We start from the raw sequence: 17,680 nt of genomic DNA on the forward strand, positions 1-17,680 counted from the left end.
CTTCACATAGCTTCTGTTCTCTCCGCAGTCTGTATATATATAGATTTTTTATTTTTATTTTTTTCCCAATCGGTTTGGTAACTGAATTTGCATTCGGTAATCTAATTAAACACAACTGGAAGACGAAGAAAAGGGTGGGGAGGCATAGATAGATAATGAACTTGTCCTCTGCTCTTATTCTTATTGTGCCTCCCCTCAGATCTTAGTTTTCTCCCAGATTTGGCATCCTGGTCGTCTTGAATCGGTGGGTTTGGACGAAATCTGGATTGAAGTTTTGATCTTTGCAAAATTTGATGTGCCTTTGGATCTCGATGAATTCACTTATTGAAAATATTTATGGTTTTTTTGGAAGTGCTTAATTCTGGGTCTGATTTTCTGATAGGTGAAGATCCGATGTTTCATAATTGAATCCGGGAATATCTGTATTTACACCGTAAATACAGTTTCTGAATTTGTCATAATTAAATGTATCGTTCATAATGCTTTTGCTGATTCTCTAAACGCCTTTGATGGCGTAAATAGAACTACATGTACTCGAACAATTTGATAAATGGTAATGCTATTAAGTTCTGATTTTATTCTAACCGAGAATACGCTTTTGAATCAATTGTTTTGTTCGGGTTTGGTTATCTTATAATTCTGAAATGAATTGGATCCTCCGCGGACCTGCTTTTTTGTCATCCAAATTTGGTGCTTGGTTTATCCTATGGAAGCTTGTCTTTATCCTTTCCGATGATGCTGCCACCTGCATCTGTAGTATTTGAACTAAGGAGATGGAGTATTTTTTGTCTGTAGATAAAATGCAATCGGATAATGGCAAGTTATTTATTGGGGGGATATCATGGGACACAAATGAAGAGCGACTTAGGGAGTACTTCAGCTCCTATGGGGAGGTTGTGGAAGCAGTGATAATGAAGGATCGGACAACTGGTAGAGCTCGTGGATTTGGTTTTGTAGTTTTTGCTGACCCAGCTGTTGCAGATAGAGTCATAAAAGAGAAGCACAACATTGATGGAAGGATGGTAAGTAATTCTATGTGTATTCTCCTTCCAATTCAGGCTCTACATAGTTTTCAAGCAGTTATTCTCGTTGAATGGTGTGATAGACTACTCCATTCTCAAAAACGGTTAAATTGTCTCAATTTGTTTACTTCGATGCTTTTTTGTTTTTAATATCATTTTTTCTGCTTTAAGATGGTTTGGCAAAGAATACTGATTCGTGTATCATTAGGTTGAGGCAAAGAAGGCTGTTCCTAGAGATGACCAGAACATACTGAACAGAAACAGTAGTAGCATCCATGGTTCTCCTGGTCCAGGCCGCACAAGAAAGATATTTGTAGGAGGTTTAGCATCAACAGTCACAGAGAGTGATTTCAAGAAGTACTTCGATCAATTTGGGACAATAACGGATGTTGTAGTGATGTATGATCACAACACTCAGAGGCCAAGAGGCTTTGGATTTATCACTTATGATTCTGAAGAAGCTGTTGAAAAGGTCTTGCTTAAGACTTTTCATGAACTGAATGGTAAAATGGTTGAGGTCAAGCGGGCGGTTCCTAAGGAGTTATCACCAGGACCAAACCGCAGCCCACTTAGTGGATATAATTATGGTATGGGTAGGGTCAGTAGTTTCCTAAATGGCTTCACTCAGGGGTATACTCCAGGTGCTGTTGGAGGCTACGGACTGAGGATGGATAGTAGATTCAGTCCTGTTGCAAGTGGTCGAAGTGGATTTGCTCCGTTTGGATCTGGTTATGGAATGAGTATGAATTTTGAGCCTGGCTTGAACCCTGGATTTGGAGGGAATGCAAACTTCAATAGCAATCTTAGCTATGCTCGGGGATTAAATCCTTACTATGTTGGCAGCTCAAATAGGTTTGGGAGTCCTATTGGGTATGATGGTGGCAATGGAGGAAACAATTCTTTCTTCAGCTCTGTGACTCGAAACTTGTGGGGGGCTGGTGGTCTTAATTATGGAACGGGCTCTGCAAATTCCAATAATGCGTACATGGGATCAGGAACTGGTAATGCTGGAGGAAACTCATATGGGACTGGAGTGAATTGGGGTTCATCAGGAGTTTCCAGTCAAGCTGGTTTGAACAATATGTCTCAGAGTAGTGGTAATCTTCGCTACGGAGGTGCTGACAGTAATTATGGTTTGGGGGGTGGAGGGTATGGCGGAAGCGGTGGTGGCAGTATTGCCCCAACATCATCATACTCCTCATCAAATGGTGTTTTTGATGGGGCCTTTACTGATTTCTACAATAGCAGTTCAGTTTATGGGGATCCCACTTGGCGATCTTCAAATTCTGAGCGAGATGGGTCTGTTCCCTTTGGTTATGGTCTCGGCAGCGCAGCTTCAGATGTTTCTGCCAAAAGCTCTCCTGGTTATGTTGGTGGTTACACTGTTAATAAGAGACAGTCAAATAGAGGTAAGAGCTATTGTAATTATATTTTCTTGCTTCTCCTCTTTCTTCATCCTCCGGAAACCCTTGTGTGGCCTGAATGGATAGGATCAAAATATTTATTACTAATTACTCTATATCTAAGATGACATGGCAATGTTTAACTGTTATAATGTTTGTTTTAAGAATTTTGCACTGTAGTCTTGGTGAATAGGTGAGCTGTTCTCTTGCTAGTTTAATAACTTAATGTTCGTTGATCTGGTATGCATCATGAATTAATTTCAGATTCATATTCAATTGATCTCTGACGATGGAAAATATGCTCTTTTTTTAATCATTCATTCCCACACTATCCCATTGATTAGTTTAGAATATAGTTTGATTGGGATTAGATACATGTTAATGCATTTTGTACGTATAAACAGAAAGCTGTATTAAAGTAATTTCTATGCAGAACCCAATTAATATTAATAAAGTGACTGTATGAGTGTGATGTAGGTTTGTGACTTGGACGAGAGAGAGAAGGGGAGGGAAGGGAGACGAAGAGGGAGAATTGAGAGGGAATTAAGTGAGAAGACGGAGAAAGTTGAGAGAAACTGAGGAACAGAGACTGGTAATGCGACTGTATTATTCGCAACATAATCTGAAAATACAAGTTGGTACATCAATTTTTAGGCAACAATTTTAACAGCTATTTTCTAATATTTCCCTCACTGAACTAACTTTCATAACTCCTCACTCTGTCATTTATGATATTATTACCACTCAATAGCCCCGACACAACCCCCCCCCCCCAAAAAAAAAAGGAATCACAAAATCTCAAAACTTCTGTTGAAACTGGAACAGGGAGCATCCAAGATGTTTCTGCATCCAGTAAGCCCTTCCATTACGCCAAAACTTCAGTGATAATATCTCCTTTATGTCTACCAACCATCTTACTCAGAATCTTTTCTGATTCTGAGCTTGTAAGGAGCTCTGGCCAGTCATAAGGAGGACTCCTTTGCTTCACAAAAGGATGTGGACGTAACTTCAGTAAGGAGACATGCAATGTTGGATGCATTCTTGACTCTGAAGGTAGTTCTAATTTTTAGGCAGCACACCTATCCTTTCCAACACCTTATAAGGGCCAAAATGCCTCTGCTCCAGTTCTTAAGAACCCCCTGAAGCTGCCAAAATTTGCCTGTAGGGCTGTAGTTTTAAGAATACCCACTGTCCTAAGCAAATTCCTTATCAGTTCTATATGAATCTTCCCCCTGCTTCATTAAATTCACTACTCAGTGCGAATGATGCTTTAAATTTAAAATCCCCATAGTCTCTTCTCTGGCTATGAAGCTTTTGTCATCTCCAGCTATGAAGCTGCTGTCAAGCACTTCCAGGACAAAGCTATGAGGCAAATAAGGTTTATGAATGGGGGGTTTCTGACCATATAACAACTCATGGAGTTGTTTTTGCTACTGTATGAAAGGTGGTGTTGTACATATGCATACGTTTCTTCTGTTAGAGATACGTGTTTTTGATGAAAACATGGATAATGCTGGGCAGCTAGAGTTCCAATTACTTAAGTTTGGGTGGGTTATCTTGACAATACATTTAAATGTCTTCGAATCTTTTCTTTTTTCAAAGAATAAATGTTAAATTAATTCTGTTGTGCTGTTTTCTACCATGTTTTATTCTTTATCTATTTGTGGTTTTCTGCCATGTTTTATTCTTTATCTATTTGTGATCTTTTTTTCTCGCACTTCCATTTGAAATCCCGGTGATCCTCTTCTGGACTATTTTAATACGTAGGCCTAATTGTGTGGTTTCAATATTTCCTTGCTTTGATTGTGATGATTGAATACATTTGTTCTACCCACAAGTCATGTTTATGCTGCTTGATAGAAAAGATTCTTAGAAATCCTTTGACTGCCTTTATTTTCTTCTCCCTTTACAATTTTGGAAAGCCATTCTAACGTTATGCTGCTGTTAGCTTCTATACTTCCATGGAACTTGAAAAGTTAGAGGTTACGTGCGCCCAATAAATAAAATCTAATTTTGAAATGAAAGATAACTATAACCAAAAAAAGAGCCATATATGATAGGAGTTTCTACTGAGTGACAGTCCACAAGGGAGGTGAGAGAAAAATGAGTGTTGACCCAGGAAGCATACGCATTTACAAGTGTCAGATTATGGACATAGATCTTGGCGGATAAGGATAGATGGTGGATAAAAAAATTAAGGAAGCTCAAATGCAATTTTTCTGTCATTTTCCAGGTGCATTTTCAGAAGTTACGGCGATGATCATGTATAATATCCAAAATATTCGTACACCGTCATTCATACATTTTTTAGATATCTAAATACGTGATCCTGTTTTGTTTTTTATCAATTTCATATGGAACTCCTATATTTTAATCCCGGATTGAGATTTTCTGCAATGATGTGTTGTGTATTTAAGAGAGTGTGTGATGCATAAGAGTGAACATGGGCATGGAACTCGCTTATTCTCTTTCTACCCACATCTTGTTTTTATCCATCTCTCTCTATCTACACACTGTACATTTACCTGCTAAATGCAAGGAATTCAGATCCTTTCAATCCCTTTTAGTTAGATTGCTCAAGGGTTGGTACCTCACGTGGATGCCATTAACATTCAGCCCTTTGCCACTCCCCTTCTGCCAAGGCATCTGTTCATTTCATTCTAACTTTATTTCACAGAATTAAATCACTTGGATAGGAAAAACAGATTAATCAAATTTACTTGAAACATGTTCATTACACTTTTTCTTGGGCGAAATGTTCATTATAGTTTATTGCCTGGCACAAACTAAGCAACTAAGTATACTAACACTGAAACTTGTCTCTTTTCTTCAGGAATTGCTACATAGGAAGATCATTTTGAAGACACGTACGAAACTGTAGGTGAAGAAGAAACAGTGAAGCAGGTGAATTCTGAAGTATACGGATCACTGGTATTAGTTTGTTTCGTTAAAGATACAAGATGTTTGGTTATGTAGGCTAACAGGAGTGCCTATTTTGAGGATCAGAGATATAGGGATAGAAGTTACAAAGGGAATGTCAAGGCTTGAGTTTTGAGTTTCTGTTAGATTTTTCAGTTTTTGGGATTTGAGTGAGATGTAAAATCAGATTGCGGGATATAGTGGAAGTGTATCATGCATTCACATGTGAGGCAGCAATATAAGAATGATCCACAGCATCTCTTCCTTTTTCTTTCTTTCTTTTTGTTTTGTTTCCCCCTTTCGTTGGTTAGATTTTCAACTGTAATGTCTCGCAAAGTTGTGGGTTCTTCTGATCAGGAATTGGTTGTTTCTTACTCCGCATCATTTTTGTTTTGGTTTTTTGTCAGCAGATTGTACCAAGGTTTATGTTGAGTACTAGTGTGAAAACCTTAAAGGGATACCAGCTGGGGTCCCCATGAATAAGTTACAAATATATTCTTATTCTTTTTGTGAAGGGGAATATTTTATGCCCCAAGTAGATAGTCTGCGAGAAACGGTGTTTCCTTTGCCCGTTTGATCACACTGCTAGATCGTGTTACTAGAGTCTTTTTTCCCTCTTCTGGGTGAGTAAACCAGGTCAAGACGTTTTTTTTTTAATTATACTAAAAGGGTTTGAATGCCTAAGGGGGTTTGAGTCTAGAAGAAGAAACTAATATCTCACAATGTGGTGAACTAATGTTTGAATATCTGCTGGGAGAGGTGTTTATATTTAGTACCTGATAGTACTTCAAATGTAATTACCTCTAATAGAAGGATATTTATGTCTTAGCGGGGGAAAAAAAGGTTTGAATGTGAATGAAGAAAAGCCTCTAATGGTAAAGTATTTTTTAAGCTTTTTGTTTCTTTATTTCTTTAATGTTAGGTTGTATAGGATCAGAAGAGAAAGTCATGCCATACGAATAAATAACATTTCCTTTCTCATGAGCAGAAAATAAATAACATTCATCCAGCATTCTCTTCCATTTCCCTTTTAATCACTTCGAAGAAACAATGCAAAAGTCTGACTTCTCTTTACGTACTTGGATTTTTTTTTCCTTCCCTTTTGTGGGAATGTAACTATAAACATTGACAAAACTAAGTTGGACTAATCGGTTCCAATGTTTTGGCAAGAAATCAGCCTATGGTCTGGTCTAGGCATTTATCAGAATGGGAGAAACAATAGTAGGTTAAGTGCCGGTTTTCTTTTTATTTTTTATTTTAAATTTTTTTCAATAACCCAAAACAAATCTGTTTTTTAGTTAGTTCTTCTTTAATGTTATTTAATATTTAATGATTTATCAGTGGGTCTGGTCAATCACAAAAGATTGTATTAGTTTAGTTAGACAATTAAATACTACTTCCGGTCTTTAATATAAAACTTTGTTTGACTTTTATTTTGATCATAATTATAAGATCTCAATCCACTTTGTCTCTCATACTTATACATTTTTTTTTCCAAGATAGTCTTTTTAATAATAGTAGTTCTAGTCAATCAACTTAGCAAATAATGATGTTTTAGGAAAGACAATATATATTTATTGCAAATAACTAACTTAACTTATTTCCTTAATCTCATCAAACTAGTCAACTAGCTCTTATAATTAGGACTGGAGGTAATATAGGAGTTAGTTGACTAATTTGAATAGATTAAGAAAATAAGTTAAGTTAGTTATTTGTAATAAATAAGTGTTGTCTTTTTTAAAATATCTTTGTTAATCAAGTGTATTGGTTAGAAGTACTATTATTAGAAGGGTTACTTTGGGAAAAAATACATAAATATGAGAGACAAAGTGGATTGAGATTTTATATTTATGATCAAAATAAAAGTCAAACAAGATTTTATATTAAGGATTGGATGTAATATTATTTTAAGTAATTTGTTTGTTTATATGTATTATTAGAAAAAAAAATTATTTTAGTTAAAATTGATCTTACCAAGATTGTATGAACAATGTCTTGATTAGTTTATAACTTGTTTAGAATAACTTAAAAACAACTTTATTTATGAAATATAAAGTAAATATATAAAAAAAATTTATTTCGGTTTTCATGAATGTGCCTACGAATGCTTATAAATAGCACCTGCAAACCAACCCTGCGTCTGGTCTGGTGCTGTTCTCACAGCATTGATACATAAACCAGTAGTAAGATAGTGAAAACTACCAAAAAAAAAAAATAGAGGGCAAAAGTTTGACCATCCTTGTCAACGACGTCAAAAGTTTTCTCTTGGCTGTCGTTTTTGGAGTGTTACAGCGTTATTCGTTGTTTCTGTTGGCGTTTTCAGGTGACTGCCGTATCTTACTGGGAACTGTGCACTGTATCCCACCGACGTCACTGTTTTGTTTGCCTCCGTCTATTTCTTCTTCTTCTTCACCTTCTCTCTCAGATTTCTCCACTGCTTTTTCCCAGTTTTGCATCGTACCATCATTACTTTTTTCTTTGAAAAAAAAAAAATCTTAGATCCCTCCCTTCAACTTAGACCCTGTTCTTCCATTAATTACTTTGCCTGCTCTAGAGTCACACACATACACACAACCTATTTTTGCAGCAAAAAGGGTTGATGCTTTTTCTAATGGCTTGATAAGGGTATGTTGGGACTTGGGATGGTATTAGTTTAATTTGTTTCTTGTTTTTTACACTTATATCATGCAAGCTTGTATTTCAAGCTAAAAAATATTTACTTTTAGAACTATATAAACATATACGTAACAATGACTTTGCTTCATAAAGTCTTAAACTTTAATTGCCCTCTCAAGTTTCCTCTGTTTCCTCAGTTAATCAAGGCTTTCATTAAACTGTACACATTTCTCAAAAATGCAAAAAAACTTTTTTGTATTAGAGAACCACACCATCCTCTCCTCTTGTAATGAAATGTGATTTATTTCTAAGATTTTATATAATTAATGCGCAAGAAAGAAAAAGAAATGGCGTTAATTATTGGTAGCATCCTTTCTGGCTATTTTATCATTGTATGTTCCATATATATATATATATATATAAATGTAGTCTCAGTTGTTTGGTTTATCTCCTATGGTTTCTTGTGATATTTTGATGACTTCAAATGCACTCTTCCTCGTCTCCAAAGTTGCTGGACTTTCAAGATTTCATTTTGCTGGGAGGATAGACAGTGGAAGATTCAAGTCAATGTTCCATTTTATAATTGTAACTGAGGACTGTGTGAATTTAAATATGCGTGGTAGGAGATTCAAATTCCTGAATTAATAGATATTGATCGAACAAATCATAGACAAGTTCTCATGATGTAGCATGTTTTGTAATCAACGTTGATTTAAGGTTACTTCCAGTCCCATGTCGCTGTTTAATTTTCTGTCTCATCTTTGGGTTTTAAAATAATTAATTGATCATCCCAACCAAACCCTATGTCATTAAGCTATTAATAATCTTTGGGTATTCTCCAAAATTGGTGGACAAATTGTGATAATAAAGTCAAAAAATTTTCTTGAAACATGTTTTGATTGAACAAACGAGGTCGGAGCATTAGCTGGGACAGCTAATCTGATTCCCTCACCCAACATCCTTGACGCCATCAAATCTGGTTTGTCAACTTGATCCAAACAACTAGCTCGGTTTGATCGAATATTAACGCGTCACAAAGTGAGGTCTATGCTCTTATGAAAAGGTCATGAAGATCAAAGGCTGTAACTTGAAGATCTCTACGAAACTGGTGGGACACACACAACAGCGAGTGGGCTTCGATTCCATACGTCCATGAAGCTTTCCATGCCATAATTTCCAATACAAACGTTTTTACCCCATTAGGTATAAAAGGACTCCACGAGAGCACACGCAAGCATTGCCTCTTTTACATTTTTTTTTCAAGAAACGAGGAAAAACATCTCTGATTCCCTTTTTGTTTCTTTTTTCACCCTTTTAATGGTCTGAATTTTCCATTTTTTTCAGAAATTTCCTTGTCATAATTTCAAATCAATTCCGGTTTTTTTGATTTTTTTTCCCCCTTTTAGTCTTGAGAAAACGAAACGAAAAAAAATCATCTTCCACCATTCTCAGTCCCTATATAATTTACACAGCAAGCGTCTCGCAGTTTCTCCTTCGCCTTCTCTTCATAAAGCTTCTGTTTTTCCCGATAGTTTGTATATACGCATTCTTCCAATCGGTTTGGTAACTGAATTTGCATTCGTTAATCTAATTTAAGATAACTGGAAGACGAATGAACGAGCGGGGAGGCATAGGAAGATAATGAACCTTCCCTCTGTCCTTAATCTTATTGTGCCTCCCCTCAGATCTTAGTTTTCTGCGAGATTTGGCGTCTTCGCCTTTTTTGAATCGGTGGGTTTGGACAAAATCTGGATCGAAGTTTTCATCTTTGCTAAAAGTTTGCGTGCCTATGGATCTTGGTGAATTTGCTCATTAAAAATATTTATGGTTTTTTTTTTCAGGAGTGCTTAATTCTGGGTTTGATTTACCGATAGTTAAAGGATCCGATGTTTTTTGATTGAATCCAGGACCATCTGTATTTCTGTGGTAAATACAGTTTCTGAGTTTGCCACAGTTTGAGGTATTATTAATTTTGTTTTTGCCAGTTTTGTAAATGCATTTGATGACGTGGTTGGAACTATATATGCTAAAACAATCTGATAGTTGCACTGCCATTAGTTTTCGGTTTACTCCATCGTGGGATATGCCTTTGTTATTTTGTTTTTGATGGTTGTGGTTTGTGTTTATAGCTATGTAATGAATTGGATCCATCATTGACTTTCCTTCTCTTTTATGTTCCGAATAAGGTGCTTGGTTTATTATTTGGAAGATTTGCTTTATCACTTCTGATATTGCTTCCACTTGCATTTGTGTGAATTTGCACTTACTGGCTGAAGCAAATTTTGAATGTAGATAAAATGCAATCCGACAATGGTAAGTTATTTATTGGTGGGATATCATGGGACACAAATGAAGAGCGGCTTAGAGATTATTTCAGTTCTTATGGGGAGGTCGTGGAAGCAGTAATTATGAAGGATCGGACAACAGGTAGAGCCCGTGGATTTGGTTTTGTAGTTTTTGCAGACCCAACTGTTGCTGAGAGAGTCATAAAAGAGAAGCACAACATTGATGGAAGGATGGTACTTCTTGTTTTGTGATCCATTTAATTCCTGCCTTAAAATTTGATGTTTTCTTTTTTGAATTCTGGCCCATCAGAGTCTTTCCTTTTTTAAAAAAGTTTTGACTTTGATTTGTGCTGCAAATTTAAGAATTTTTTCTATTAATGGTGTTTGTTTGACTATTATTTTTAATGAACCAAAAGGTAGTCTTTCCTGTAATACTCTTGCTTGTTTTTCTTTGGTTTATTATTCTTTCAAGGACAGATTGACTTACCCTATGCAATTTTTCTATGCTTTGAATTCTGTTTCATGTATTGCTAGGTTGAGGCCAAGAAGGCTGTTCCAAGGGATGACCAGAGCATACTGAGTAGAAACAGTGGTAGCAGCAACCATGGTTCTCCTGGTCCAGGCCGCACGAAAAAGATATTTGTTGGTGGTTTAGCGTCCACAGTTACAGAGAGTGATTTCAAGAAGTACTTTGATCAATTTGGGACAATAACAGATGTTGTAGTTATGTACGATCACAACACTCAGAGGCCAAGAGGCTTTGGATTTATCACTTATGACTCTGAAGAAGCTGTTGAGAAGGTCTTATTTAAGACCTTCCATGAATTGAATGGTAAAATGGTTGAGGTCAAGCGTGCAGTTCCTAAGGAACTATCACCTGCACCAAGCCGAAGCCCACTCGCTGGATATAACTATGGTATGAATAGGGTCAATAATTTCCTAACTGGCTTCACGCAGGGATATGCTCCAGGTGCTGTTGGAGGCTTTGGACTCAGGGTGGATGGTAGATTCAGTCCTGTTGCAAGTGGTCGAAGTGGGTTTTCACCATTTGGATCTGGTTATGGAATGAATATGAATTTTGAGCCCGGTTTGAGCCCTGGATTTGGAGGGAATGCAAATTTCAATAACAGTCTTAGTTACGGTCGGGCAATAAATCCATATTATATTGGAAGCTCAAATAGGTTTGGGAGTCCTATTGGATATGATGGTAATAATGGAGGAAACAACTCTTTCTTCAGCTCTGTAACTCGGAACTTGTGGAGAACTGATAGTCTTAATTACGGAACAAGTTCTGCTAACTCCAGTGCATACACAGGATCAGGAAGTGGGAATGTTGGAGGAAGTATTTATGGCAATGCTGGAGTCAGTTGGGGTTCTTCATCAATTTCTGCCCAAGGTACAATGAACAATGTGTCACAGATTAGTGGTGCTAACCTCAGCTTTGGGGTAGATGACAATGGTTATGGTCTGGGAACCGGAGGTTATGGAAGAAACAGTGGTACAAATATTGCTCCGACATCATCACACTCTGCATCAAATGGTGCTTTTGACGGAGCTTTTGCTGATTTATACAATAGTAGTTCAGTTTATGGGGATGCCACTTGGCGGTCTTCAAATTCTGAGCTAGATGAATCTGGTCCCTTTGGTTTTGGGCTTGGTGCTGCAGCTTCAGATGTTTCTGCTAAAAGCTCTCCTGGTTATGTTGGTGGTTATACTGTTAATAAGAGACAGCCAAATAGGGGTAAGAACAGCTACTATTATATTTCATTTCTGCTTTTAATTATTGTAATATTTGCTTGGGCACTTGAACATAATTATAATTTATACTAGAATGCTTTAGTTATTTATTGTATACAACTAAAAACACGAGCTGGGGGAAAAGGCAAGACTGTGTTTTGACTGTGCGGTTATTTTTTGGAGGCTCTTGCACCGAGTCTTTATGAAGAGGAGGACTGCTTTCTATTCTCGGTTGTCATGATTTTCCGAAGAATATTCAAATGCTTACCAAATTACATTTTTGTCTTCCTTGATTCAACTCTTTAATATGGTTTCACATTTGACATTTCTATTACTATCCTTGTCCCACTCATCGTGTGCTTCCCATCTTGCTGTGGAACTGCTGTTTTATGTTGAGTAAATTAATAATTAATAATTTATTATAGTCCCTGAAAAATCACTTTTCTTTTAATTTAATCCTCCAAAGGTGAAACGCATGGTTTTGGTTCCTAAAAGCAAAGCCTCCTCTTAATTTGGTTCTTTAAACTTAAGGCCTTTCAGTTTAGCCCCCCAAATATTTCCCCCAATCAAAATGGTCCCCCTATTTGGCAAAAGCATCACCCTACATTATGATGTCTTCAAACCCTTCAGAAATGACACCATTTTTTGTTCCGATGCTAGAGACCCGTGCATTGAGAGTCACAGATGCTTCTTGAAGAGATCCCTTTGATTGAGTATTCTGCGGAGAGTCCCCCAAACTTAAGGCCTTTCAGTTCAGTCCCCCAAACATTTCCCCGATCAAAATGATCCCTCTGTTAGGCAAAAGCATGAGCCTACATTGGGTTGTCTCCAAACCCTTCAGAAATGACACCACTTTTGTTCTGCTGCTAGAGATCTGTGCATTGAGAATCACAGATGCTTCTTGAAGAGATCTCTTTGATTAAGAATATTTTGAGGAACGTACGCCCATCCTCCCTCTAGCTTTCTTTTATATGTAAATCTCCCTTCTATTGACAACAAAACTTGTAGACCACCAACCTTTCTCCCAACAACTTATAGTAGAGTAATTTGACGCTGTGAAAATTATTAAAATGCTTCATTAATGCATATCCAAACATCAAATACAGGACCTATGGGTAGTTTCTTTGATACTAGGAAGGGCGTGAGAGTAGATTTTACAAACTTCTTGTTTCAGGGCATGCATGAGAATACTATTGAAACTAGAGAGGATGTGAATCCAGATTTCAAAAACATCAAATGCGTTGAATGTAGTTGGCTCATTTTTCTGTAGGTAGGATAATACTGAGGTTTCTCGCAAAATCAAAGGTAAGGTTATGGGATAAAATGAATGGAAAAGGGCATGATAATGAAGGCTTTTTAAGTCTCAGTTTCTCTGTATTATTAATCATTCTGTTCCCACCTCTATCAATCACATCCATCATATCAATTGTCACTTTTTGGTTGAAAAGGCAAGCTTCCTGTATGGACATCCATGCCTTTCAATAGAAATAATTGTCACTCACATGCTAGGCAGCTATAGTTCCAATAACACAAACTTGGGAAGTTTATATGGTTTGGATCTTTCCTTTTCAAAGTGATGTGTAAATATATATTGTTAGAATGACCTGTTGTACTTATTTTCCGCTTATTTACCTTCCTGTTTGTTGTCTGCTTTTTTCCTTTCCTCCTTTTCCCCTTTCTCATTTTCTTCCATAATCCTTTTGTTCATATTTGGACCTCTTTTTATGCATTGCATCTGCTTTCCGCGGACCTAACTGTGTGATTTAGTTGATTTCCTTGATTGTCTGTGCTGAATGTGTTTGCCGTTAAATATGTTCTTTGCATGACCTTTTTTCCCCTTTTGGGCTAAGATTTTTTGGGTATAACTTCAAGTTGAAGCTTCTTTGAAAAATTCTGAAAAATTGCTTACCAGTTACCAATGATCCTCTTTTTTTGTTTCTTCATTCTTCTGAAACATAATTACTTTTGAACAACAAATTAGTTTTGCATGCAGCATATGTGGGAAAGATATCGCATATGGTAGCACTGGGGAATGTTATGACGGTTGATGATTCATTTTTTCCCCCTTAAATCCCCCTTCATTCTTTGCTGTTTTATCTTTCATACCACTTTTCTCCCATCGCACAGCATTAATCCTGACCAGAATGTTAGTACTGTATGTCATTTTTCCCCATCTCCCCTCCCTTCAGCTCTGCTTGCTATATAGCTCTATGCATGTATCAGAGTATAAATGGAGTTTCTGCTGCGTGACAGTCCATGAGGGAATTGAGAGAAATATGAGTCTTAATATTGGGTGCATGGATACAGGTAGAATACCGACACAATCCTTTTCTAGTGTCCCTGCTTCTTAGATCTTGATGCGCAAGGATATGTTATATGGAAAAAGAATAAGGAGGGCAATGACGAATTGTGTACAGAGCAGAAATGAAGAGATGCTCACTGAACCTGAAGAAAGTGAAAATTAAGAACACAAATTCCAACCCTCCAAAAGCCTACTACATATTAGTTCATGAATTTGTTATATGATCTAATGTGCTTACTTGGCTTGGATTTGATGATTGAGAAAATGACAATTGAGGACTCATATTAATGATAGTTTGTTTTCTGGTTTAACTTGAATAATCCTGTTATGCCAACACTGAAACCTCTTCTGTGGTTACTTGCAGGAATTGCTACATAGGAAGGTCATTTTGAAGACACGAACGAAATTGTAGGTGAAGATAAAAGCAGTGAAGCAGATGAATTGTGAATTTTGCAGATCACTGTGTTACTATATTATTTTTATGAAAGACATAAGATGTTTGATTATGTAGAACTAACTGGAGTGCCTATTTTGAGGATGTCAGATCAGATATAGAGATAAAAGTTACAAAGGGAATGTTAAGGCTTTGGGAGTTTTGGGTTATGGTTTTAGGATTTAAGTTTTTGGGATTTGAGAGTGAGGTGTAAAATCAGATTGCGGGAAATAGTTGGAAGTGTATCATGCATTCACTTTTGTGGCGGCAAATATTAAAAGATAAGCAGCACTTCTTTTACATTTTTTTAATTTGGTTCTTGTTGGTAAAGTTTTAATCTGTGATGTCTCAAAAGGTTGTGTTTGTTTCCTCAATCATTTTGGTTGTTTTTGACTTTGTTGTTAGACTGTAGCAAGGTTTTAATTGATTTCTAGTGAGAAAACGTTGAAGGGGTTTCGTCCTTAGGTGTCCAGCTCTTCAGATATATTCTGATTCTTTCTCTGAAGGGAAATTAACATGTCATGGTGTTCTTAATATATGTTTTTACGATATCAAAACAACTTTATGGAGCAGTTCTTTTAGTTGATAAGGAGTCAGTTTACAACTTACAAGGTCATGAGTTTGATTTCTACCGCTAATGTGAGAATTTTGTTGGTCAGTGGCGTTTTTTGAGTTTGAAGACATGTTCTAGCCCTTGAAAGCCTCCTCTCCTAAATCTTTTGGCACCAAATACTCTTAAATCTTTTGGTACCAAAAAGAACTTTCTCGGGTAGTGTTTAGAATAAATTTTCAAAACAAAAAATTTAAAAGAACTGTTTGAAATTGTTATTTTAAAAAGCATATCTAAAATAGTAAAATGAAGGATAAAATAATTTTCTTTATTAACATAATTATTATTAATAACAATATGATCTCCTTATCTTTTCTAATGTTGTAGAATAAAAGTAATTAAAATATAAAAAATTAATTGTTTAGAATATATTTCAACTTATTTTTAGGACATATGACCACGCAGATTTTTTTTTGTTTTTCAAAACAAAAACTACTTGAAACCAGAAACTCCACAGCCCCAGAAATTTTTTTATTTGGTGACCTATTATGTTTTTGAATAAAAAAAAAATGCGTTGGCATACTTTGATTTGGCTTGTCTAAACAAATTCGGTAAAACACTTCCTGAAATGTTTATTGTAATTATTTTCCGTAAGTGTTGTTTGAATATTTTCCTTTTGCCTTGTTCATATATTACACGAAGAATTTTTATGATTAAATTTATTATATATAATCCTCTGATGTTGTTTATGAGGTAAAAAGTGTTATATAGTACTTATTTATTATTCACCGCAAGAAGTCATTATACGGACAAATTTAAAAGTTATTCAATTTTAAAATAAAATTAATAAGATGTAAGATTCTTTTTGGAGAAAACATGTGGCAAATAACTGATAACTGATTTTAGTTGGGGTTTAGTTCGTTGAGGAAGCTTACAGTGGGGTCCACTCCTTTACAGCCTCATCAGCGTCATTAATTCACTCTACAGTGCTATGAAACAAGTTTTGGTGCTCATTACTTCAATAAACATTACTCTTCCGGTTCTTCATATAAAATCTATTTAACTAATTTGATTAGATTAAGAAAGTTAAGTAAGTTAGTTAATTATAAAAAAAGTGACACATTTTTCCTAAAACACCATAATCATTTTTCTTAATACCCCTCTCCCTCTTTTACTTGATTATGGTTGAGGGAGTATTCATAGGGGTAATTTAGAGAAAATTGATAAATATGAGAAAGGAGTCTTATATTTAGGACCAAAACCAACTTAAGAATTGGGTCCTATATTAAAGACCGGATGAGTATAATTTAATTAGATCTGAATCATTTATATTTTATTTCAATAGTCTGAATTTGGTTTTTTTTATTTGTTCGGAATAATTATTTTAATATGTATAGAATTTAAAATAGAAATAATCTTTTAAGTCTCAATTTTTTTAAAAATAATTTTTTCTATTTAAAAATAATTAATTAAAAGTTTTAAATATAGACTATTCACATCAAATACCTTTCTGATTCTAAATATAAAATATATTTTATAATATAAATTATATTATAAAATGAGTTTCATATTTAGAATACGAGAAAATATCAATGATTCAAATACGATGAATTGAAGGGCTCAAAACTGTTTTGAGTATTGGCCGGGGGACACGCCTCCTAGTTCCCACTTTGGACACATCCACGTACGTACGCACTCCTCTAACCTCTGATTCATCGCACACTTGTAACATTCCAGACACAAAAATCCAAGAAAATATTTCCACTTTCGTATCTGCTTTTTGGTCTTCCATATCATCACATTCACCACCTCTTAACATGGCCTTTTTTATTTCATCTCAACTTTGAAAAACACATCCATATTTAACCAATATACATATAACATCTTTCGGATTATTATTACTATTGCTATCAATGTTGTTCTAGATTAATTCTTTCAATATACCCTGTGATTTTACCGGGCCTCTTCAGGATATATCGACCTCTCATTGGAAGCAACACGGGAGAACAAATCCCAAAAAACTTAAAACAACACTAGAAAGAGAAGAGTTTTTTGCACTTATAAACTACTGCTCTGGTCCTATTTATAAGACAGAGAGAGAAGGTTTTTTTTATTCTATTTATAAGTCACTTCATTAAATGTTTATCATGAATATACTATATTGTCCTTCATTTATTATAACGTAGATAATTTTTTTTTGAAAGGTGTATATATATTAAATAGGGATAAAGTTGGAAAGTTGCTATATTTTAATGAAGAATTAATACAGTTTAAGGTTTTTCTTGGTCTGTGCAGAACATGTTGGAACTGCCTTATAAATAGGATCAGAGGAGTACACTTTTTTATAAGACCTACCTGATAACAAATTTTAATAAATTTCAAACAGGAAGCAAAAAACTTGGAAGCTAGAGTG

The 17,680-nt window shown here is 35.6% G+C and overlaps 2 protein-coding genes across 5 annotated transcripts; both read left to right on the forward strand.

Annotated features, from left to right (window-relative positions):
- Positions 1–5,882, forward strand: LOC114717011 (heterogeneous nuclear ribonucleoprotein 1). 2 transcript variants are annotated; one of them, XR_003737675.1, is made up of 5 exons: positions 1–244; positions 796–1,022; positions 1,231–2,431; positions 2,903–3,017; positions 5,259–5,882. XR_003737675.1 is itself a non-coding variant. In XM_028902091.1 (4 exons), the coding sequence occupies exons 2-4, from the start codon at positions 801–803 to the stop codon at positions 5,270–5,272; spliced, it is 1,437 nt and encodes a 478-aa protein (XP_028757924.1). In that variant the 5' UTR covers positions 1–244; positions 796–800; the 3' UTR covers positions 5,273–5,882. The 2 variants fall into 2 exon arrangements, 1 of the variants encoding a protein (XP_028757924.1); XM_028902091.1 differs by lacking the exon at positions 2,903–3,017.
- A 3,472-nt stretch (positions 5,883–9,354) lies between these two features.
- On the forward strand, positions 9,355–15,154 carry LOC114717057 (heterogeneous nuclear ribonucleoprotein 1). 3 transcript variants are annotated; one of them, XM_028902135.1, is made up of 6 exons: positions 9,355–9,691; positions 9,802–9,920; positions 10,253–10,479; positions 10,780–11,986; positions 14,236–14,289; positions 14,649–15,154. In XM_028902135.1, the coding sequence occupies exons 3-6, from the start codon at positions 10,258–10,260 to the stop codon at positions 14,660–14,662; spliced, it is 1,497 nt and encodes a 498-aa protein (XP_028757968.1). In that variant the 5' UTR covers positions 9,355–9,691; positions 9,802–9,920; positions 10,253–10,257; the 3' UTR covers positions 14,663–15,154. The 3 variants fall into 3 exon arrangements, with proteins under 3 accessions (XP_028757968.1, XP_028757969.1, XP_028757970.1); XM_028902136.1 differs by lacking the exon at positions 14,649–15,154 and having other exon boundaries at positions 14,172–14,251; XM_028902137.1 differs by lacking the exon at positions 14,236–14,289 and having other exon boundaries at positions 9,356–9,691.
- Positions 15,155–17,680: the final 2,526 nt, after the last annotated feature.

This window comes from Neltuma alba, unplaced genomic scaffold (assembly GCF_004799145.2).
Source record: "Neltuma alba isolate B1F8T4 unplaced genomic scaffold, ASM479914v2 tig00011705_pilon, whole genome shotgun sequence".
Lineage (NCBI taxonomy): Eukaryota > Viridiplantae > Streptophyta > Magnoliopsida > Fabales > Fabaceae > Neltuma > Neltuma alba.

Coding starts and splice junctions, on each gene's coding strand:
- LOC114717011 (XM_028902091.1), top strand. CDS start 801: ATGCAATCGGATAATGGCAAGTTATTTATTGGGGGGATATCATGGGAC. Junction 1,023..1,230: donor ACAACATTGATGGAAGGATG/GTAAGTAATTCT, acceptor GTGTATCATTAG/GTTGAGGCAAAGAAGGCTGT.
- LOC114717057 (XM_028902135.1), top strand. CDS start 10,258: ATGCAATCCGACAATGGTAAGTTATTTATTGGTGGGATATCATGGGAC. Junction 10,480..10,779: donor ACAACATTGATGGAAGGATG/GTACTTCTTGTT, acceptor ATGTATTGCTAG/GTTGAGGCCAAGAAGGCTGT. Junction 11,987..14,235: donor TAAGAGACAGCCAAATAGGG/GTAAGAACAGCT, acceptor GCTGCGTGACAG/TCCATGAGGGAATTGAGAGA.